Genomic DNA, 23,364 nt, shown 5'->3' with positions numbered 1-23,364 from the left:
GTTGGAAGACATTTGTGGCTCTGCCCTGTGACTATAAAGATTGCTGTCTACTGGGGTGAGACTGGGTAGTCTCGACGGACCAGCAACAGACTATCAGAATACACAAAAGTAGAAGTAAGTAAAGCTATCCCTGTACCAGGCCGTGAAGGCACATAGGGTTGTGAGACGTTGAGGCTCCCACTAAGTAAGGAACAATATGACTTCAGAACAGGATTGAAGACAGATGATGCAACCTATAAAGTAACAACGGAGATTTTAAATTCAATGAACAACAAATTATTAGTGGGAGGGATCTTTTATGACTTGGAGAAAGCATTTGTGTTGAGCATGGGACTTTTATTATCTACATTGAAATTTTATGGTATTAATGGAAGGAATCTTGCACTGTATCGATCTTACCTGGATAATAGACATCTAAGGATGTCGATTCATAATGACAGTGACAACAAAGTTTCAACTTGGAACAAAATTAATCATGGAGTCCCACAGGGAGTGTTCTGGGACCTCTACTGTTTCTTATTTATACGGACTTACATAAAATAATAAACAAAACTTCTGTACCTATACTTTTTGCGGATGATACTAGTATTTTATTTACTCAGCCTAATCTAACAGATTTAAATAACAACAGCCATAGAATTTTGGAAACTTTAAATAAATGGTTCAAAGCAAATTGGTTAGCTTTAAACTTTAACAAAACACATTATATTCACTCTGTAACTAAGAAAAATATATCTGCCAATTAAAAAGGATACGTTATAACCAGTACTTCCTGTACAAAATTCCTAGGGATGATAATGAATGAAACTTTGTCTTGGGATAATCATATTGAAGCACTTGCAAAAAAATTGAGTAAGGCTTGTTTTATAATTAGAAGCACCAAAACATACATGTCTACTGCATCATTAAAAATAATTTATTATGCCTTCTTTCACTTGGTGATGAGCTATGGAATCATATTTTGGGGTAATTCCCCACATAGCACGACAATTTTTCGTTTACAGAAAAAAGCAATTAGAATTATGGAAGGATGTGGGAATAGGGTTTCGTGTAGAGACGTATGTATTTAGGAAACTACATATTTTGCCTCTGACGTCTCAATATTTATTGTCCTTATTGATGTTTGTAGCTCAACATAAAGACCTTTTATAACAAGCATTTAAAGTCAGAACCTTGAAACTAGGCAAAGTAATAACTTATATATTCCACAGGCAAATTTATCCACTTATCAAAAGGGAGCCTATTATTCGGGGATAAAAATCTTTAACCAATTACCCTCTCATATTAAGAATGTTATTGGTAACATAGCTAAATTCAAAACCACTTTAAAAAAATTTTATAGATGAATTCATTCTACTCATTGGAAGAGTACTTTGATCAATATCGAGAGTAGTTATAATAACATATCTGAATGTAAATTTTATGGCTCACTTGTGTATTATATTTGTAATTTATGATTTTTTTGTTCATTGTAAACAACTCTATAATGCCTATTTTGTTATAATTAATGAGTTTATATTTTATACTGTTGTATTGTTCCATGTAAACAACTTTTGTAATTGGTTTGTATATACTAAGTGAGGACAAGTTCTGTATTCATCTTGTGGATGTCTGGAATACTGAATAAATACAATACAATGAACCTTCAGCTTCCACAAAATGTTAGGAATTTAACTCAGCAAATAAAGAAGTCCATACAGTTAGTAACAGACTAGTTACTTAGTTAGCAACACATTTGCAACATCTGTCAGACAGCAAAGCAGGCTTTATGACTTAACCTGGAACTGTTCCATTAATCTTTTACATTACCGAGTCCACACTTTAGAAAACTGTCCACTAAAAATAACTAACATGCTGCTTACAGAAAAATGTGAACTTCTTACACTGCACAGTTTTACCTGTAAGAACTAAACATATGAAAATCGCCCAGCAAACAAAACAACTCCTATTTGAACGTTCTTGATCACAAAAACAAATGGATGGTTGGCGGTGAACTCTTTGAGAGGCAGTTGTGCACACCTCAGCATCAAGACAGCAGCTGGGAAGGAAGGAAAAAGACTCATCAAATGACACAGATTTCAATGGCCAGTGAGCATAAATGCAACGTATTGTAAGATGGGAGCAGCCACTGTTGAATTTTAAAGTGTTTCTGACTTCTAAAATTTATCTTCAAATATATGTAAACCTCTGCCAAATTTGTGGTTCTCACAGCATTCACTATGACAAGTACTTACTACTTTAATTATTTCTTGCATCCTGTTGTATATTTAATTAATATTAGAGTCAATTTTACCGAACACACAACATACCTTTACTACTATTACACTACATGTTTCGACCTCAAGAGGTCATCCTCAGGTGTACGAGCACAGCAGTATAATTACACGCAATCACATTTGTCTTCTCACTTATTTGATCTTGTATCTTATTCAGGCCCACGCTCAATAACATATCAAGCTCCTCTCACAAAACACAAGTTAAAATATTATTCTAAATGTCAAAAGTTAAAATTTTAAAAATTTGTGAATCGAATTTCAATTCAGATCACTAGTTATGCTTTCACTTTCATTTGTTATTCAGTCACTTCCTACTTACGCTCATCACTGCGTCAAGTTCACTTTAACTAGTTTAATTATATTACTGGTTAAAAGTTCATGAATTAAAGTTCAATTTCATTATATTGATTGCACTTTTCACATCAGAGGACGCAGAAGAACAGCGAGACCTCCAAAAAGTGAAAAGTGCAATCAATATAATAAAATTCAACTTTAATTCATGAACTTTTAACCAATAATATAATTAAACTACTTAAAGTGAACTTGACGCAGTGATGAGCGTAAGTAGGAAGTGACTGAAAGCATAACTAGTGATCGGAATTGAAATTCGATTTACAAATTTTTAATTTAAAATTTTTAAAATTTTAACTTTTGACATTTAGAATAATATTTTAACTTGTGTTTTGTGAGAGGAACTTGATATATTATTGAGCGTGGGCCTGAATATGATACAGGATCGAATAAGTGAGAAGACGAATGTGATTGCGTGTAATTATACAGCTGTGCTCGTACACCTGAGGATGACCTCTTGAGGTCGAAACATGTAGTGTAATAGTAGTAAAGGTATGTTGTGTGGTCGGTAAAATTGACTCTAATATTAAGTACTTACTATCTTATGAGATGTAATGCCACATAATCTGGTAGAAGTTCAGAGACATTTTGAAGGAACACACTGACTCCATCTTCAGGGTAAAAGAGTAAGCCAAGCAAGCACCAAGCAGAACAAACCATGCATATATCTGAACCAAGTTTTCTACACTCTGTCTGCTGCTTGGTTCAGTCTTCAGTCTTGAGGATGAGAGTGGTACATATCTCCGAAACAACTGTCAACTTCTACCAGACTATACGGTGTCACATAACAGATGATACGAATAATAACTGATTCCAGCAAAGCTCTATGTTCTTAAACAAATGACTTTATGGTAGAAGTCTCTCAGACCCTTGCAACAGGAGCAGCAAGTTCCTCTGCAAACCTTAGCAACAACCTGTAAAGCTACATGGTGTCACAGAGCAGACGTCCTCAATCTCAACATTCCTGACTTGGAAAACCTGAAATCTCTGCAGACTTCTCATGAAGTAGTCTGGCAGAGTCTGCATGTAAAGACAAATTTTCCAATTCATAATTTATAGCCCATGGTTCTTCATTATGGGAAAAATGTAAACACCTTTCACTACATGACATCAATATTTAGCTTTCAATTCAACAGAGGCAATGAACCACTGAACTAAGAATGTGAAATTTAGTACAGACACGGATTAAAACCGAACAGAGGAATTAAGTATTAAACACACACAGAAGTAAACAAATATGAACACAGCGCTTGTGCAAAATTTTGAGGTTAAATCTGACAAATTTAACATGGACAAAATCTGTATTTAAGTGAGTTCTTCCCCAAAAGAAGACACGATCATCACCATCAATGTATATACAATTGCAGGGGGTAAAAATTTTTGGCTTGACCAGGATTCAAACCTATGACCACCTCATCTCCATGCAAGTCTAGCATGCTAACTCATGCGTTAAAACTGAAGTTTGTTGCTCAGTCATAAATTTATATTACCTGAATATGGCATTAACAGTGTACAATTTAACAGGACCAGATGTCTCTGAAATAAGAAACCCTTTCTCTCAAATGTATGCTCCATTCATCCTCAACGCTGCAAAGTCCACACTTTACAGAACTATTCAATAAAAATATATTAACATACTGCTTACACAGAAATAAAATCTTCCTACACTATGCAGCTGTTACCTGTAAGAACTAAACTTGTGAAAATCGTCCAGCAAACAAAACAACTCCCAACTCGACGTTTTGGATCACAAAAACAAATGGATGGTTGGCAGTGAACTGTTTTGGAGGCAGTGGTTTACACGCCATCACCATGAAGACAGCAGCTGGGAAACAAGGAGAAAGCCTCATCAAATGCCATACAGATGTCACTGTCATTCAGGGACCACTAGCTGCAATCTGCATCCACTTATCTTCGCCTACAAATATATCAGCTATCATCTTCTTTATTCTGTATTGTTTTTGGGGGAATCACAAATGGCACAGAACATTCACACACTTCTGAATACAGCCCTCACCATGGCCTGCTCCAATTCCTTTGGCACAATAATTACACACTTTTAGTAACACTATAACCTATACATATACATACACAAAAGTGTAATTCCTCCTGCTGATGTCCTGTTTCCTACTGCAGACTTGAAAACACCCAAGAATATGTAGGATCTGAGATTTCCACAGAAGTGGTTATGGAGAATTTATCTTTTGGGATATAATACCATGCAGTCTGCTGAAAGTCAAGACATTTCAGAGGAATATGTCACCTCTATCTTCAGTGACATAGAATAATCCAAGCAAGAAACCAGCAGGAAGCAGTTACCTGCTTGCCAAGTGCTTCAACTAACTACACAGCATCATATGCTACAAGACAGAACTCCTCATCCAAGCATATGATTATATTTTGCCAACATGATCGATAGCTACAACTGTGCAAGTTTGTGATAGTGTTTCTGGATGTGACTCAAATCACTATTTACAAGTCTTTTATTAATTTCATATGTATACTTCAGATTTTTTTTAATTTGAGTGTTACCCCTTCCTTCAACATTTATGTTCCCTCAAAACATGCATAAGCATAACTTCTCTGTATCCTGCCGCAGTCCTAACAGAGAACACGCATAGACAGTACGCCATACTCTTGCCACTGTGTATGACAGAAATGGCTGTTGCAGCTATGTGCAAGTATCGCTGTAGAGTTTCTGGATGTGACTGCAATCTTCGTCCACCATCTTCTTTTCAGTTACATGAGTAAATTAATTTCTTACAGCTATCATATCCTGGGTGAAGAATGTTTATTTTTGCTTATTATCCTCTCGTCTTCAAAGGGGCCATCTTATAAACTACTCATACTTGAAGTATTGTCCCAGCATTCGATTTGAGGGACTGAGAAGAAGCAGAAATATATCTATTAGCATAGCTGGAACCCTGGCCAAGATTCAATCTGAGTACCTCCAGAATGTGAATCACAAGAACTGCTATGTCAACCTGCTCAGTGACACCATGTAGTCTTGTAGGTGGAATCCAACACTGGAACGATCATGTTACCTATACCTGGCAATTACTTACATGTGCATTGAAGTCACAGCCAAGCACTCTGAACAGAATTTCTAACATATTTCATTATTAAATAACAAATATTTTTCGTTTACATTAAAGTTATTGCGATATTCTTGAGTACAACGTCCATTTTAGGTACGTCTGTATCTTACATTCAAATTGTTTTATCTCTTAAAGATTTTCAAATTTGATCCATGTAAACAGGATTTTCATTTACTCAGAATAACTTGATTAATGCACCCATAATCTTTGGCAGACATCTCTGGATTAACCCTGTATTTAAAATAAAGATATTAATCTGTTTATTTGTTCAAGAAAATACACATGCTATCTGGATGAAAGTCAGGGTTGCAGTTGGGCTAGGGAAGCCTGGGAGGGCTTCTTTTAAGGACATTGATGTAAGATATTGGTTCTTACAGCATCTTCAATATATCTGACCTCAGAGATGGAAGCATCAGCCTCTTTATTTGTATTTTGTGAGCTGTGTGCTGCTCAATTCTCCATTTACAAGCATAAAGCTGTCATCAGATAGTGAGCAGTTTCATATCATGATTTATAAACATTTATTTCTGACATGGCACTGCACGTCAGACACCCTGGTTGTTTTGTCATCAGAAATACATACGCCTGATGAAAACACATAAAGCTACAATCTCTATAAAATTTTAGTCAGGATCTTCCATACAAAACAAGAGCAAAAGCCAACAAAACAATCAGGAGTTGAAAGCTGTAACATACATGATGCACAGTGTACTGTACTTCTGAACACACAGTAAGAGCCTTGTGTTCAGATCACAGCAGATGGCTCTGATAGTAAAGAAAAATGCACTGATATTCTATTCGTCCTTTTAATGTGCAGGGATGTTTGCTTACAGCACCCCTGTATAGTTAACTTAATGTGTTATGCATCAGCCTGACTTCAGACGACAAGCATCTGACTTTTCAGACTGAGTGCACATTTGCAAAATAAATCATCATTGTGTCACTACATTCTGAAGACATGCAATGCCAATAGCTGGATTTTTCAGGCAGCCATTACACCTCATATAAGCTTGCTGCTGATCTATATCGTTCACACATATGACAACACATTAGTATGGAGGGCACCATTTATGCTGCGGGCACAGAACACCTGAACCGAGGCCAATACCAACTCTTGACTCAAAAACAAATGCTTTATCACAGCTCATCGTGGTGAACACCAATACCCACTGGTTTCACAACTCTTCCTACAAATAATGTCAAATTTTTCTGTCTTTCATGTACAAAGAAAACGAATGGATGATTTGTGATGAATTCATGAATCTCTCTTGATGTGAGTGACCGTTTATTTCTCTTGACTCCAGCTACAAGAGAGAGAAAAGAAACAAAAGAATTCTAAGCAGCAGTCATGAATCAGTTGCATGCATTTAGATTATGAAACTACATGGTTTTCTGCATGGTTACTAATATTCTGAGGTCAGTGTAGTGGTAACACTTGTATCGAGGTGTTCGTTTTGAATCTCAGCCAGGATACTGGCTATGTTATAAGATTTTTGTGATTTTTCTAAGTCTCTTCAGGCAAATGCAGGGACAGTACCTCGAATTAGGCCATGACTACTACACCGTATGTCCTTTCCATTTTATTGTTCATCAATCATGCACCCAGTCAATGCTATACAGCCTAAGTACAGGGAGAGGTGTTCCACTACAAATGGTTCAGAGGAACATTCTGCCTCCATTTTCTCCCCTGAAGATGGAGGCAGGTAGATCCTTCGAAATTTCCAGCAAGATGACAAGGTGTTACAGTCCAGAAGACTGCACTCCATATTTTTACTTCCCTGAAGATATCAAATCCCTTGCATACAAATAGACACATGAAATTAACCATAGCATTAAATGTCTGTCACTGTACATGCTCCTGGAAGAAGACACATTTAGAGCTCAATTACATATTTGTTAACATCAGAATCGTGGCTGCGCCATAGCTCAAGCGGTTAGTCGCTGGCTTCCCCCCGTGGTGGTCCGGGTTCGATCCCGGGTATGGTCAAGTGGGATTTGTGGTGGACAATGTGGCGCTGGGGCAGGTTTTCTCTGAGTACTTCAGTTTCCCTTGCCAATCTTCATTCCATCAAATTCTCCACCATCATAATCACCCAGGACAGGTACAATAGGCCAATCAGTGGCCAGCATGCTGAGTGGACCCAGTTGGACTCCATCCCCCACTAAGCGAAACATCAGAATCAGTCAATGCAGCCCTCTTCTTACAACACTGTCTCCATCTGCTGACCAAGTCTCTAATTTTTATTGTAACAAATTTTTAGGCAGAAGTACTTGATGTTAAAATATATCCTAAAGGAATAACATGCAATAATTTGGCATGTGGTTCATTTTACACTGCTGTCAGTGACTAGGAAGTGTCAAGTGAGAGAGTTTCCAAGGAAAAGGTCACTGCCTAACTGAGATACTATCCTGGTACCTGCCTGGAAGGACTGAAGAAAACCACAAAGAAACTCCCATGTATGAGTCAAAGAATGTTACCATTACTCCAGTTCATTATATTCGTATGCAAATGCATGAAAAGGATGCATCTAGCTCACAATCAGGTCAAGTGTCTGGCTCTTGTGAACACAGCAATGAAATGTCAGCATTTCATGAGCTTCAAGGACTCTGTTCCATGGATTGGCTTCATGTGACACAGAATGGGGTCCAGTCCAGTGGCTGGCTTTTGTGAACATGGTAATAAACCTTCAGATTGCACATTCTCATGAGTAGTTAAGTGACTACTTCTGGTCCATGAAGTTAATTAGGGTTCAACAGGAACATGTGTGTGAACTCAGGGTTTCCAGTACACCTGAAGTTATATATGAAGAGGATAGAGAGTTTAGAGTGCTTGGATGTTTCCATCTACATCTACCCTGAAAATGAGGAATGACAAAAGAAATCCAACACAGACATCTCCAATAAAATCACACTTCAACACTCAAGTCAGGGATCAAAAGTTATGGTTGCCTGGTTAACAACTGTGATCAAAAAATGTTAACCTGTGGATTTCCCACTAGGCATTCAGTACTCGGCCACTTGCAGCAGAGAGAAAATGGTGGACCACATCCAAAGAAGTCAAAATCAACATAATTAGTTAAGACATAACAATCAATCACTCCTGAAATTCTCTGGATTGTTCTGTTATCTTATGTCTGACTTCCATGTGTTCAGAACAAACAACGCAACAAAAGAGAGAAATCAGCCTTCCACATGACATGGGGACAATAGCCACAGCAAGGAGCCAGAAAATATTCATCCATATTCTTCTGGAAACAAAAATTTTTGACCAGGTACCAGATTTTTCAACCCCTGCCCCGAGCACAAAAATGAACACACAAAACCAAAAGTTTACTTGCTGTAGATGAAACCCAAAGCACATGACATCCCACAAAACACTATTTTACTATCTGCGTAGCTCCACATTTTCCAGGTATAAAACATATTCTTTGCATTTACAGTTATTTGTCATGGTGCCACACAATGCTTAAGGCTACTTATTTGAACTTTGTCTGTTACTTCTTTACACAGAAACTGTGTTTCAGAAATGGATTATATTTCTACCTTCAGATAGAAAGAATATAAAGAAATTCAAACTGCTCTGGGCCCCTGGGTACAAGAGTAGATCAAACTGAGCAACTTACCTCAAGCAGTAACACTCTGACTTGCATTTGGGAGATGCCCAGTTTGAATCTCAGCTGGGGCACTGACTATCCTAACTGTTATGCTTTTCCTCAGTCGCTCTATACAAATATCTGGTTGGTATCTCGAACTAGGCCCCAACCAATCCATCCAAATCACTTCCAGTTCATCAGTTACTAATCAGTTGATACAGTGACAGGCTACAGACAGGATGACCAAGGAACAAGGGCTCGATTCAAAGGACAAGGGGTTTCTCTCCTCTCCGCAGCATTCAGATTGGCCCTGTGGACCAACCCAGCCTCCTAGCCAATGGGTACTTGTGGCTCTCTCCCCATAGGCAAAGTGGCCAGGGTGAGAAACTCGCCACTCTCGTCAACTACTGAGGTCAAAAATACCTCCAGTCCCCCATGCATATTCAAGACATGCTTAAGTAATTAAGCACAGGGGCAACTTCACACTTTACTGACTAATCAACATATCATTTGACTCACAACCTGAGTTACTGACAATACTGTTAAATATGGCATAATAAATAAATGAAAGGGCATTGGAGAAGATGAATTGCATCATACGCACTCCATCAGAAGATGGAAACAGAACTCACTCCTGAAACACTGTCATTTTACAGAAAGAACTGAACTGACTAACAATGCCCTATGCAAGAGCCTTAAACACTGACATGCTCCCCATGTTGAAAGTGCACAAGGGATCAGACAGAAGGTGAGTACACTCACCAGTAGCTGCTGCAGCCTCGCTGCCCTCCTCGTTCACATCTATGAATGCCTTCTGCATAACCTTGCTAACATATAAATCTGTGTGTCCAGAAATCCCAGAGAAATCAGCTTCCAAGGGCAGGAACATGCTTGTCATACCCAACTGCAAGCAGAAACAGAGGTCACAAAGTGCAATGCAGTCTCTGAAAAACATGTAACAATTAGCCATGCACTCAGTGCTGCCTGTCTCTGCATTAGTCTAAGCAGGGCTCTGTTTGTCATAATGTTCATCACTGTCATTACATTATTTCCATTTCGTGGAAACCTCACTCTAACATTGGAGTTAAGAACACATGGATCTGTACCTCCACTCCCCGTACGTTTTCATGCTGCAGTGCTTATCTAAGTGGAATGACAAATGTATTTTACATATATGCAGAAACATGCAGGTCTCTAAAAATGGTGGTCAAATCAGGAGCTACTTGAAGGGGTGTGCAAGGCTCTCATTAATGTCAAAATCATAAAATTACATTCTGCCATGAAAAACTCAAAAATTTCATTTTAGTCTCTCCTCAAAGAAGTTGCAGAGCTTTCAGTGGGGCAGGAACTCAGTTTACCAATAGCAGTCCCTTGCAGTATACACACCTCCTTGAGTATGTTTTTGAGGTCTGTTGTCTCCTCCAGTTTAAATTTTGGCACCGAGACTCTTACTTTTCGCTTTGGCAGGCGTAGCAAAACTTTGGTAAGGTTCTCACTGGCCAACTTCTCCTCCAGTTTAGAGATTCCATCTACATCATGAGGCAGGATGATAAACATGCTGACCTTCTGATCCTAGGAAACATTACAACTTTCAGAATATGATTAATAATCCAACACTGAAGTACTTGCCACCAGGTGACACTCAAACCTCAACTGTCATCAGTTCAGGCCTGTTATACATGGTATATAAAGATGACTACATAATGATGACTCTGAAATAAGGTCAAAATATGCTACTTACCTGCAGCTTACATAGCGATGCCTTAAGAAGCTGCAACTACAGTGTCAAATGGTATGATTAATGAATTTGACAGAATTTGGAAGGAACAGTACCCCATTTCAATCTACAATCCCAGCACCTGCCTGGTGGAAATGAAGAAAACCATGAAAATCCTATACCAGGACAGTCAGTGTAAGGGCTAAACTTAAAACCAGACACCTCTCAACTACAAGCCATAAGCACCGAAACATGTTGTCGATTACCTTTATTCCAAAGGCGATCCTCTAAAGGTCTGTGACTCTGGGCTGTTCATTCTGTACACATATTATGCAGGATACTGTCAGACATCATAGGTACATTTCCAATAAAAAACATCACAGAAGCTGGGTCTGCTTCAGTCATCTGGCGGAAGCAGGAGAACAGGATATCACTCTGCTGGACCCACTAGGAGGAGCTAGTCTCGAATAGCAGTATATATATGCCACTCAAAGGCAGTGCCCGCTGATCGAGACCAGCTTCCTCTAACAGACCCATCTGAGTAGGAGCCTTTCCCTCACTTACACCTGATGACGGAAGTAGATTCAGTGCTCTATAAATGTTCCTAAGATGATGGACAGTGTCCAACATAACATTCACACCACATACAGGTGGTCTTCTGGTAAACAATGGGACTGAATTAGATACAGAAGGCGTCATTATACATTTCAGATTTCAGGCTGTCATGAGGTGAGATAGCTCAGTCAATACAGTGACTAGGCCACAGGCTGCATGACTGAGGAAATAGGGTTCAATTCCTGATGGAAGCAAAGTATCCAGATGAAACTGTGGCCAACACACTCTCTTATGCCATGGTATTGGTGGCTCTATCATCCAGGGGAAAGTGGCTGGAGCATCAAGCTAACTAAACGCCCCTCCATAAAGTGCTGAGGTTAAAATGCATCAAAATATACGTCGACTTCCCCATCTTCATGGTACAATGTTAAATTAAGAACACAGATACAACTTTTGACATTTTCAGGGCAGTAAAATCAAGACTGCTTTTCTGGGTTGTGACATTGTGAGGGTTTCATAGGTTAAACCCAACATTTCGGTGGAAACCATTGCCTCCCTCCTAAATGCAGAAGTAACACCATCCAACTACACTGAAGGCCAAACCCTGCACTTCAGCAAGCATAAATGAGACCTACTTTGTAAGGCATTTCCAATATATCTGCATCCAACTCCTGAGATGTCAGGTAGCCAAAATCATCTGTTTTACACATCATTGGGACCATCTTACTCTCCCTGCTACTCAGGTGGAACTCATTTGGCACTGTGTTGGCTGCACTGAATGGACTGTGCCACAGCCCCTTGAAGTACACAGCGTTCACTAGCACAAGCCTTGTGAGATCATTCAGTACTCCTGTAACATGATCCACATGCCTAAGCAAATAATCACACCAAATTCCTCTGACCTTAGTCCAAATTTTAAACCTTTCCAATAAACATGTCTCCCCCATCTGCACTCTGTTCAGACTTCAACATGAATTTTATTTGGAATTCACCATAAAATTACCATCACAGTATTGTTTCGTGTAATGAACTACAGCAAACTCGTTACTGGTGGTGATGGGAGGGAGAAGCAGAGCGGACAGTAAAGAACAACATTCAACCCTGAGAATCACTTCAGCCTTACTTCCTGGCCTGCAAGGGGTCACTAAACACTTTGACAAACATCTTTCCAACAGAAGAATGAAACTCTTCTTCAGTGGTTAAAAAACAGTAAAGGTATCCCTGTAACAGGCCATGAAGGGCCATAGCATTGTGAGACGTTGAGGCTTCCACATTTTCCAGACAACTGGCTCACAGATGGCAGTGAGACTGTCAGCTTTACGTGATGGTCACAGGAAGATTTAAGGTACTCATTTCTGTTAAAGAGGCCAAGATGACCCCAGGGCCAGTGCGGCTGGAAGGATTAGATAAACTGAAAAAATCCAATGAGCTCATCGGGAATCAAAACCACAATTTTCCAGCTTGTAGCACAGTGCCTCAACCAACTATGCTACCGCCGCTCCACAGCTCAAGCGGTTAGTCACTGGCTTCCCACCACGGTGGCCTGGATTCGATCCCGGGTCTGGTCAAGTGGGATTTATGGTGGACAAAGTGAGGCTGGGGCAGGTTTTCTCTGAGTACTTCGGTTTCCCCTGCCAATCTTCATTCCACCAATTGCTCCACAATCACCCTCACCTACCCTCTGGGGCTGGTACAATAGGCCAGAAGTGGCCACAGTACAAGGTACTTAGTCCCACCCCACTAACAATTAAAAAGAAACTATGCTACCGCGGGTCCTCTTATTCAGTGGTGCTGCATGAAGAGGCGTGAGGCTATGGGCTGGAAACAACTGGTCAAGGATAATGGCAAAAGTTTCGGAAATATAGAGCTGAACCCTTGGGTTCTGCAAAAGCAGGGAAGCCAAGCCAAGGGTGTGATACAATACAATTTCTACATTTCCCTCACCAAATGGCTTGATCAAAATACAGGATTAATAAAATGTACTTACCTGAGGGTATCAAATCTTTGATCTTGTTGTTTGTTTTTGATTCAACCCAGCTGTTGATAACTTTCCTGGAGCCCTCGCCATCTGCAAAATCAAGCTCCTGAGCTCCAGAAAGGAAGAATTTCTCTGCTACTGCCCTGTACTCTGGCAAAATGCTGTAGTTGATCTGTGAGAATACTTTGTTGGCAATCTCCAGTGTCATATCTTCTGAGCTCTGTGGACAGAGATGGAGCTGTTATCTTCACTTATTCTTTAACAAACATGACTGCATGCAGACAAATTTCAGGGCTGTGCAGCCAATATAACAGATGGTGTGCCAAATATTGCATACATTTCTAAATCAAACACAATTATTTAATTATCCATATTACAAACACATGAATAATTTCTTTTTATAAGACCATTCCTCCTGGTTATATAAATAGTGTGTCTCGTTTGCACAAAAAGGATCATTCATTTCAATCAATAGCACTGGTATAGAGATGGGTTGGAGAGTCAAGGAGTCTGGGTTAAATTCCTGGCAGGGGCAAGAGATTTGTCTCCTCTCCACAGTCTCCAGGAAGTTTCGGGGATCCACAAAGCCCCCCATCAATGGCTATGGGGGGTATTGCCCCAGAGGTTAAAGTGACAGGGATGTTAAGGTGAGCACTCACCTCCATCCAGTAACAAGGTTAAGAATGGTGGAGCTATACTTCTACTCCTCCATATATATCTTCATGGCGTGATGCTTAACTAAGCACAGGGCCAACTTAACCTGTTACCTTTAACATTTATAAGCGTAAAAGTGCATCATTCACTTCTTCCTCACATACTGAACAACACTTCATAAGACACATAAAAATGACTCATTTACATAGCAAAATAATGCACTGAAATTTCATTCTTACAGTTTTCCATTCACCCCGTACCCTATGACATTGCCATGAATATGGGACAATAAATAATTTTTATATATAGCAAATTTATATTAATACGTTTACTGCCAACCCAGTCAACTGATAGGATAAAGTTCACTGTTTGCCAGCGCTAGTTCTCTCCTGAGACGGGCCAACATGTATGTAACTGAAACGGAGGGAAACTTGAAGCATAACTTGTCATAGCTTGAAACAGTGGAAACATACGTGTACAATAACTGTAAACTGTTTTTCACATGAATGCAGTAAGTTGGCTGTTGGCTGACCCAGAAGGAATGGAAGGAATATTATTATTTATTATTATTTGGAGGGGGTGGGTTTCGCCATGCACTGCGACCATTTGTTGATCTATTGTGCGTCCCGCTTTAATTATTCTAACTAGTCGCCATGCCCTTCCAGTACTGGTGCTTGCTATCAGCCCTGTTCTGCCACCGAGGTCGGCCCTCTCTGGCAGTGGTCCCCGATACTTCCCCATCTACCGGAGGAATTGGAAACTGTCAGTATCAGCTGAAATGTGACTGAAGTAGAACTGGAAAGGATTTGGAAGGAGGGAGCAGTCATGGCACTATGCCAGCATTTGTCTGGATGGACTGAGGAAACCCAGTCACAATACTTGGTGTACCAGCTGAGATTGGAACTAAGCACCTTCTGCATATAAACCTGAAGTGTCAGTGCTGCTAGATCAACCTGTTCAGTATGAAAAGGTTAAGAAATGCTGTGCTAACAGAGAAGCGAGTCCAGTGAGCTGCCCCATTCTCATCCTTCTTTACCTTGAGTGAGCCAAGGAGTGCTGCAAAGCCTGTCTTCACATCTTCTCTGTCCAGAGGCAAGTGAAGGGCTGATGCAATCTGCTCTGCTGTGCTACCTGCAGCCCCCATGTAAGCAAGCGCCAACACCAGCTCCACACTGACTGGCGAGATGAGCACATTGCCATCTTTGCTGGAAACTGCCTGGAAAACCACACATAATGGTCAACTGTAGCACCACTTCCAACATGGACAGGGAGATGCTACATCCTGTCTGAAAAGCTGGCTGCAGCAGTGAACAAGTTCCTTCAGCATAATGAAACAATGCCCTGCTAGTGAACCTGTACTTCTAACCCTGAAAAGCGGAAGTGTCAAAGATGATTTTGATCTGGCTGATGTGGCCATTAAGCACTGGTATACTTCATGCCTCGTCCTCATCTACGTCTTCTTTCTCTCCTCCTCCTCCTCTTTCTAACACCATTTCAGTTTCATACAGGTCAGTGGACAAAATGCTGCCAATCACTTCTTCCTTCCCACAATCTTTTGTGTTTGATTTATTGCCAGCTCTTTCCTGATTCCTCGTCATCTTCCAGTGCCTGGCTGCGTCATCTCTCTTTCCTTTAACTTTCAATTCCAATACTCTTCTTGGTCTCCTTGTTCTGTCCATCCTTTTCATGCGGCCAAACCACTGTAATCATTTCTCTTGTAGCTCTGCCAACAAACTTTGACACCCACCTCTCCTCTCAGAATTTCATTCATGCAATGTGTAATTACGAACATCAATTGCGCACAAGACATTTACATTTAATTGTGTCTGCCTCTGCTTCTTATAGTTTATGAGATCAGGTAAGAAAAATCTTACTATAGACAGAGATATGAGTTCCAGAATTCAACTGACTGGGATTAACAAAAGATGAATGATATAACAGAAATGTCAATACTATCTTCCAAAAAATATGTGACATGTGAACACAATATCCACAGCACCATCAATCAACTGCCACTTACCTTATACAGGCTGGTGGTGAAATGAACATTTCCCTCGGCAACCTTCTGCAATGCCTCTGCTGCTCCTTCTTCTACATAATTATCACACATTGTGGCTGAAGATATACTGACTATCAAAAGACACACAAACACAACTGCAACACAAATAAATGTGACTTTACTCCATTATTATGAATCCAGGGAGGGAAAAATGTTCACGTATTCCTGCATAGTTGTACCCTCTGACATAGCACTTAATGTGTTCCCAAAAATGGCGTAAGTTGAAAAATCATGAGTTCATTGTAACATGACATACAAGGATACACTCCTGGGGCTCAAGGCTCAGACCCACTTTTCAGAATTTTATCTCTTATTACACTCTAACTTGAGCTGGGATAGCGTACTTGGTATAGCGACTGGCTACAGGCTGGACGACTGAGGGGTCAGAGTTCAAGTCCCAGTAGGGTCAAGAATTTTCTCTTCTCCACGTCGTCCACCCAGCCTCCTATCCAATGGGTACCGGGGGCTCTTTCCCTGGGAGTAAAGCAGCCAGGGAGTGAAGCTGACCACTCACCTCCAAATAGTGCCTAGGCAAAGAATATGTGGATTTATATATCCAATACCCAACACACCTTCATGGGGTAGTGCTTAATTAGCTAACAAAGTGACAACTTTACCTTATTACATCCTAATTATAGTACTACAAAGACAATAAAGGGGAAACAAATAGCACAGCATTAAGCGTTCTGCATGTTAAAAGGTAATATTTTATCATGGATTCCAAAGAGCACAAGCACAAGCTGCATCATACTCTCGTCCCTTTCCCCGAAGTCATTACCAAAGTAGGACCTACACCTACGTGTATCAGACATCTAAATCCGAAAATTCGGGGCCAAGTCTACCGGGTGTTCGCTTAGCGGGTTCCTGAGTTCGGAAATTCTGAAGTTGAGAAATGGTACGTACGTACATATATGCATGACTGTATAACTTTACATGATACAGTCGGTGATGCGAATATTTACGACTTACCTGTTTTGAAATGCTTGAACAATTAGAAATTAGACAAAGGGACTGTCGTTGCAAAATGCCAAACAACGCTACACGAAACGCAATAACACTATTTACTCGCCATGCTCTAACCAAAATATACAGTATACAAGCACACTTCGGAACTTTCTCTTGTCATCCCAATTAAAGTGACTCATCACCATGCAAATCATTCCAAAAACAACCGAAATGTTAATGACAAAGAACCGGCAAGTTACCTATCACACAGCTGTCATTTTCGTCCTTCAGCCTTACTTTGTCAGCTTGAATCATGTCACTACACTCTTTAAAACAGACTTGTATACTGTCTACTTCACATGTGACGCATGGATCTGAAATTACATACTTTTGTTTCCTTCGTGAAACCTAATAACAACCCTACTCACCCAAACAACAATCTTCTCGATCTTGACACGCCCTCAAGCCATGTGATTTCATTCTAATGTCATCTTGGTCATCTTTCACAAGAACAAAAGTCCACATCACACGATCACATCAAGGACATCACGGCAACGGTTCCCTGATTAACAAACTCCAAAGAGCGAAGTACTTCCTGGCCTTCCTGGCATGCTAATGGTAAAAAAGATCTAAACATTTGTGGCGATGGTATATACGAAATCTTCCGCCTTTCATGTAACCCGAAGGTTATTACCGTGCACCGGGTTTCACAAGAGCCCGCCTCTAGCCCCTACCCTGAACCAATTAAATCGAGCCCACTCCAACATCCAAACACTTTAAACCCCGTAATTTAATATATGAGGGGAATTCATTAAAGGCACTAATGCTATTGTCCAAAATATGGCTGAATGAAAAATCGCAAGAATTCTGCCATTCCTCAGTGCACTTTCCCTTAACATTTGTATAGTTGCCCCTACTTTCTAAAATACGTGAAAATCTTTCAGGTACAACTCCATTAGTTACGTTTATCCACCACAATATTTTGTAATGTTAAATTTTAACTTATTCTCGAATGTGCAGCCGTGTAATCTGATGGATTCTTACTGACGTTTCGGAGGAATCCCATATTCAGCGTAAAAGACCCTCGACTTGAATCGGTTCATCCACAGCCCCGGTTCTGGTCCTCGGTCCCTATACTAATCACATTTTTTCCACGTTCAGCGTAGTCGCGTGTCCTGAAGATGGAGAAAGTACGCTACTCCGAAAGATCGTCGACGATCTACGAAACTAGATTCTAGAGGGTTTTGACGTTGGTATATGACACTCAGAATTACTGGGTTTTCGGACTTCGTCCATCGTCCGGTATTCTAGAAACTAGAAAACACAACGTTTCGGAAACTGTTATCTGTTTTCGTCCACAGGTGGGGGGGGGGGAGGAGAAATGTGTTCTGTTGGATCTGTTGGAAAGAGCTAATCTCAGTCAGCGGATCCAGTTTCAGAAATGTCGTGTTCTATAGGTTTCAGAATGCCGCAAGATGGACAGAGTCCCAAACCCCAATAATTCTGACGATCTACGAAAGTATACGGCATCACATCCCAGAAGTCACAAGCATGAGAACCTCTAAAGTCACGCTTTTTTAATCTTTGTAGTATTTCTGAGCTATGGCACTGTGCCGATGTAGCCTGAATCCCCGTCGTTTCGGAGATGTCGCACTTGAGTGGCTAACAATGATACTTCGCATTCGTCATGTCCCGTGTTCAAATCTCAGTTCTTAGATGGGCTATCCTGAGGTTTGTTCGTAATTTTCTTCAGTCCTTCCATGCAAATATCGGAACACTGCCTTAAACTAGCCTACACCTCTTTAACCGACCAAGCTCGCTCAGGCGGTAATGCTTCTGACTGGTATTCGGGAGGTGTCTGCCCACCGTCCTAACTGAAGTTTCCCGCGATTATCGTCAGTCACTCTACTCGGTTTCCGGGACGGCACATCTAAATAGGCCAAAATCGCTTCCTCATTCACTAATCATCCTACCTTGCAACGCTACGTAGTCAGGTTACCTAAATATGTCCGTATATAAATGAAGGAGGTGCAAATTATGCTCACAACACTGAACAATTCACTTCCCTTTAGTGAGAAGGCGGAATTTACACACCTCTCACCTACCTTGAGCAATCGCAACTTCACACTGAATTAACTGGATGTTATACAATACACCCTGACATCCTCTCGTTCCTCTGGTTCACTCTGGATGCTGCGAAACGCCCAGAACACGGTTATATAAGCCAGCAATCGATACAGTAGACGCCGCATGGTCTCTGACTCATCGCTTCTACCCACTTCGAGTCCGTAAGTGCGACGTAATGCACAAAAAGTGTATCATTAGTTCGTGGGATGGTAAATGCAGGTACTATCCCGGAATTTGCCTGGAGAGGCCGAGGAAAACAACATCAACCAGGATGGAAGGTATACCGGCCGAGATTCGAACCAAGCACTTCCCTCTCGAGCCAGTCCCTCGGTGGGGAATGTGAACCCAGTCCTTCTGCTGTCTCATAGAAGCAGGCAGTCCTATTCTGGGTTCTGCGGAAAAAGGCGTGTTTCTGGGGATATACGAATTTAAGGGAAAAGGTAGAGACATCTCTATGCTTAGTTAATTAAGCACCATGCCATAAAGAAGTATGGGGGAGTGGAAGTACAGCTCCATCATCCTTGACTTCGGCACTAGGTGAAGGAGAGTGGTCAGCTTCACGTCTCGGCCATTTTACTCCCTGAGAAAGAGCAACCAATACCGTTGGGTAAGTGGCTGGATGGGCCTCACAGTCGAACTGGACGCTGTGGAAAAGAGGAAAATCTCACGCCCATACTGGGAATCGAACCCCGGCGGTCAAACCTGTAGCCCTCCGGTATGCGAACTAAGATATCTCAGATACATATTTAAGTGAAGTCATTCTAATAACTAGTTTTGAGGAAAGTGTCTTCACAGATAAACGTTTGCAGTCCATCATGTTGAGAGTGATCAAAACCCCTAATTCTATCACGGATATATTCCGATATAGCGAATGTTTAGCGAAATAACTAATTCAATGTAGCCAAAAGCAAAAAATTGAGTAAAGTAAGGTAAAGTTGTCTCTCTGCTTAATCAGGCACCNTGGGGTGACCACAGGGCCCGTCTGGACTCTTTCACGAGAGGAATTTTTTTGATCCTGCTGGGACATAAACCCAGGTTCAGTGGTCTGTAAACTTTGTCGTTCAGAGGGGCCTCTTGTGTCCCTGTATTTTCATGCAATCCCTGGTTAATAGTACAGTAAGAAAATTTTCCTTCAGAGATTCAAGGGTAGCTTATAAATCTGTATACTTCAATACTCCGAGATGTGTTAATACACCACAAAGACGTAAGGGGAATGGAGGTATAGCGCCACGCATACTTAAGAGGGGGATAGGATCAAAATACTTCTCTTCTCCACAGTAGTTCTGCTGCCCGCCCAGCCTTATATCCAATGGGTACAGAGAGTTCTCTCCTCGTCACTACAGCGGCCGGTGCATCACTTCCATCAGTGTCGAGGTTCAGAATGCATGGAGCTATATCCCCATTCCACCATACGTCTCCATGGCCTGGTGCTTAATTAAGCACAGGGACAACTTTACATTCAGCTACAACCGTTAAGTCTCTGTAAAGTATGTTTCCAGTTATCGCACCTGGTCCGGTGTTCGGGTCCACATCCTTTCTCCGAGCCCTACCCGTGACGTGCAGCACTGCTGTGGGTGCATGGTCACCCTTGGGGACGTGAGATTCGAGATTCTCACGGCGTTGAGCACCAAAGATTATAGTCCTCCGGGTTATGATGCGGTATAGATTGGTAGTTAGGTATAAAACGTTTTGGAGGAACAAAACTGCCTCCATCCTCAGGGTATAGAGGTGAGCCGAGAGGTCCCAGTTCCGCATAATCGTATCATTATTCCCGCTCAGACCCTGAGGACGGAGGCATTATATTTCTCCGAAAACTTTAACTAGCTGTCTGATAATATGGCATCATATAGCACAAGACAGCAATCTTAATATGCATGTCTGCAAAACCTCCAGCCTTGTGGCTGGATGACATCACGCAACACAAATGCCGATGACAAGTGATATCTTATCAGTGTTTACTTGCATGACAGAAACAAGTGGAATTTAAGAGATAAGAGATAATGTTTTACGAAAAGGATTATTTATTACATGTTCCATGAACGCAAGGGACATATGAGGTATCAGTCCTCAATATTCCGAGAACATTTGGGCCGCTCCTAGCCGCCCTTCAGGTTTCGTTCATCGGGACAGCCAGAACATTTTATTACAAATTTCTCAGCCTATTTTTACTGATCGCCCTGGAGTGTTCAGCATAGATGGACACTTCTTGCTTACTACATCAGTGTCTTTAACAATATACGGAACATTTTCTTTCTGCTTCAGTTATTTATTTATTCCTCCAAGAAGCCGGTAGAGGACGGCCTTCTCCCATGGCCTCTGTGACGTCACTTAGAGGGTTCGACACATGGAGCACAGGAGCACTTGGGTTTGCCTGGTGTCCATGCTGTTGGAGGCCAGTCTGTTCAGCGTGCGGCCCAGCAGATGGCGTCGCGTGAACACCTCGTGATCATGACACGGCCTGGCGTAGTCCCCCCCGGTAGCACTAAGCTATCACCAACAGCGCGGTAACATCTAGCACCAATGTGACAGGATGAGCTGCAACACGCAGGACGTCGTCACCTGACTGCAGGAGCGCTCTGTTTTCTCATTTAGACCAAATTGAGACAACGCAGCTTTCTGATTCTGCGTATTGTGCTGCAGCATCTGCGCGCAGTTTCACAGGTTCACTTCACTTGCAAATGTGTCGTTTCAGAGTGTGCTTTGTTCGGAGTCGCATTCAAACTGCGGTTCATTCCCGAACATCAAAATCAGTTTCCCGAAAATTGGCGTTGATGGACTCAGTACACTCCATTAGGTGGGCAAACGATAAAACACGTAAAGTTATCCCAGTAACAGGCCATGTAGGTCCATAGGGTTGTGAGATGTCGAGGCTCTGACATTTTCCAGACAAATGGCACACAGATGGCGGTGAGGTTGTCAGATTTACGCGCCGGCCGCCCTTTCCCCCAGGAAGAGTCTGAGTCGGCCCCAGGGCCATATTGCGGCTGGAAGGATTAGGTCAATTGAAAAATACAATGACCTCATCGAGAATCGAACCCACGACATTCTGGCTTGTATCACAGCGCCTCAACCAACTGCGCTACCGCGTGTCCCGATATAATGACTTATTTGAATTGTGGCCTCTACCACTGTCCAGACTGGTAGGTGTTTGCCAAGCTTTCGGAGGAACATACTGCCTCCATTCACCAGTCTGCATCGAATATGAAGGCAATGTGCTTCTGCAAGTCGTCTGCAAACGCCTGTCTTCACGGTGGCTACCCCTGGCACTCGCGGCAGTCATTGGGAAGGGCACTGTTTCCCGGGAAGGGGCACCGCGGAATACTGCGTCCGTCTTCAGCGTCGAAGCAGCAAGTAGACCGCACCGAGGATAGGAAACCTGGTTCAAACACAGGGTATCCCAGGAGGAAGGTCACTATTCGGGGAGATCATAGTGTCGGTCATTCTAAGCAAAAAGTTTATATGTACATGTGTCCTGTTCCGAACGGTTTCATAGATAGAGCTTTTCACTGTACAGTTCTGAAATTGTTGATAAGAAAGAGACCACTAGGAAGACCAAGGCGTAAATGGGAAGACATTAAATCGGATCTGACATAAATAAGAGCCGATAACAATAGCCGTGTGGTCTAAGGCACCGGCTGTCTTCGGGATCTCTATCATTGGAATCGTGGCACGGGTCCCACTCGAAGCATAGGTTTTTGTGTCGCCCCGTGTAGGAAGAGGTCTTAGGACAAGCTGATTCCCTGCCCAATGAGCCATACCAATTGTCTGTACGATTCATATTTTCAGGAATTAATCTGAATTTAAGCAGGCTAAAGGGCCCAATCGGCATGTACTGTCTTCGCTCGCTTGGAAACCGGGATCGTGGGTTCGAATCCCATTCAGGGCATGGATGTTTAGTTTGGGTGTGTGCATTGTTCTGTGTCTGTGTACAGGTAGAGGCCTTGCGAAGAGCTGATCACCCGCCCAAGGAGTCCTACCGTATGTCTAAGATCTAGAAAAACCGAAGTGAAC

The 23,364-nt window shown here is 41.6% G+C and overlaps 1 protein-coding gene across 7 annotated transcripts; it reads right to left on the bottom strand.

Moving 5' to 3' along the window:
- Positions 1 to 1,079: 1,079 nt before the first annotated feature.
- LOC111862795 (serpin B6) lies at positions 1,080 to 19,436 on the bottom strand. 7 transcript variants are annotated; one of them, XM_023848468.1, is made up of 9 exons: positions 17,655 to 17,838; positions 16,243 to 16,376; positions 15,259 to 15,438; positions 13,578 to 13,788; positions 12,226 to 12,440; positions 10,705 to 10,890; positions 10,081 to 10,222; positions 4,310 to 4,452; positions 1,953 to 2,038 (listed from the first exon to the last, which is right to left on the bottom strand). In XM_023848468.1, exons 1-8 carry the CDS (start codon positions 17,749 to 17,751, stop codon positions 4,319 to 4,321), a joined length of 1,299 nt encoding a protein of 432 aa, XP_023704236.1. In that variant the 5' UTR covers positions 17,752 to 17,838; the 3' UTR covers positions 1,953 to 2,038; positions 4,310 to 4,318. The 7 variants fall into 7 exon arrangements, with proteins under 7 accessions (XP_023704237.1, XP_023704236.1, XP_023704239.1 ...); XM_023848469.2 differs by lacking the exon at positions 4,310 to 4,452 and having other exon boundaries at positions 1,080 to 2,038; XM_023848471.2 differs by lacking the exons at positions 1,953 to 2,038; positions 4,310 to 4,452; positions 17,655 to 17,838 and adding exons at positions 6,118 to 7,029; positions 19,332 to 19,436.
- Between the last annotated feature and the right edge of the window lie 3,928 nt (positions 19,437 to 23,364).

This window comes from Cryptotermes secundus, unplaced genomic scaffold (assembly GCF_002891405.2).
Source record: "Cryptotermes secundus unplaced genomic scaffold, Csec_1.0 scaffold462, whole genome shotgun sequence".
Lineage (NCBI taxonomy): Eukaryota > Metazoa > Arthropoda > Insecta > Blattodea > Kalotermitidae > Cryptotermes > Cryptotermes secundus.
This window is presented reverse-complemented; position numbering and strand designations above follow the sequence as displayed.

What these genes read in the sequence shown, in the direction of transcription:
- LOC111862795 (XM_023848467.2), bottom strand. Translation starts at nt 17,751, where the DNA reads ATGTGGACTTTTGTTCTTGTGAAAGATGACCAAGATGACATTAGAATG. An exon ending in CACTCCTTGGCTCACTCAAG is followed by an intron (nt 13,789 to 15,258) that starts GTAAAGAAGGAT and finishes CTCTGTCCACAG; the next exon opens with AGCTCAGAAGATATGACACT. An exon ending in CAAAGATTTGATACCCTCAG is followed by an intron (nt 12,441 to 13,577) that starts GTAAGTACATTT and finishes ATCATGTTACAG; the next exon opens with GAGTACTGAATGATCTCACA.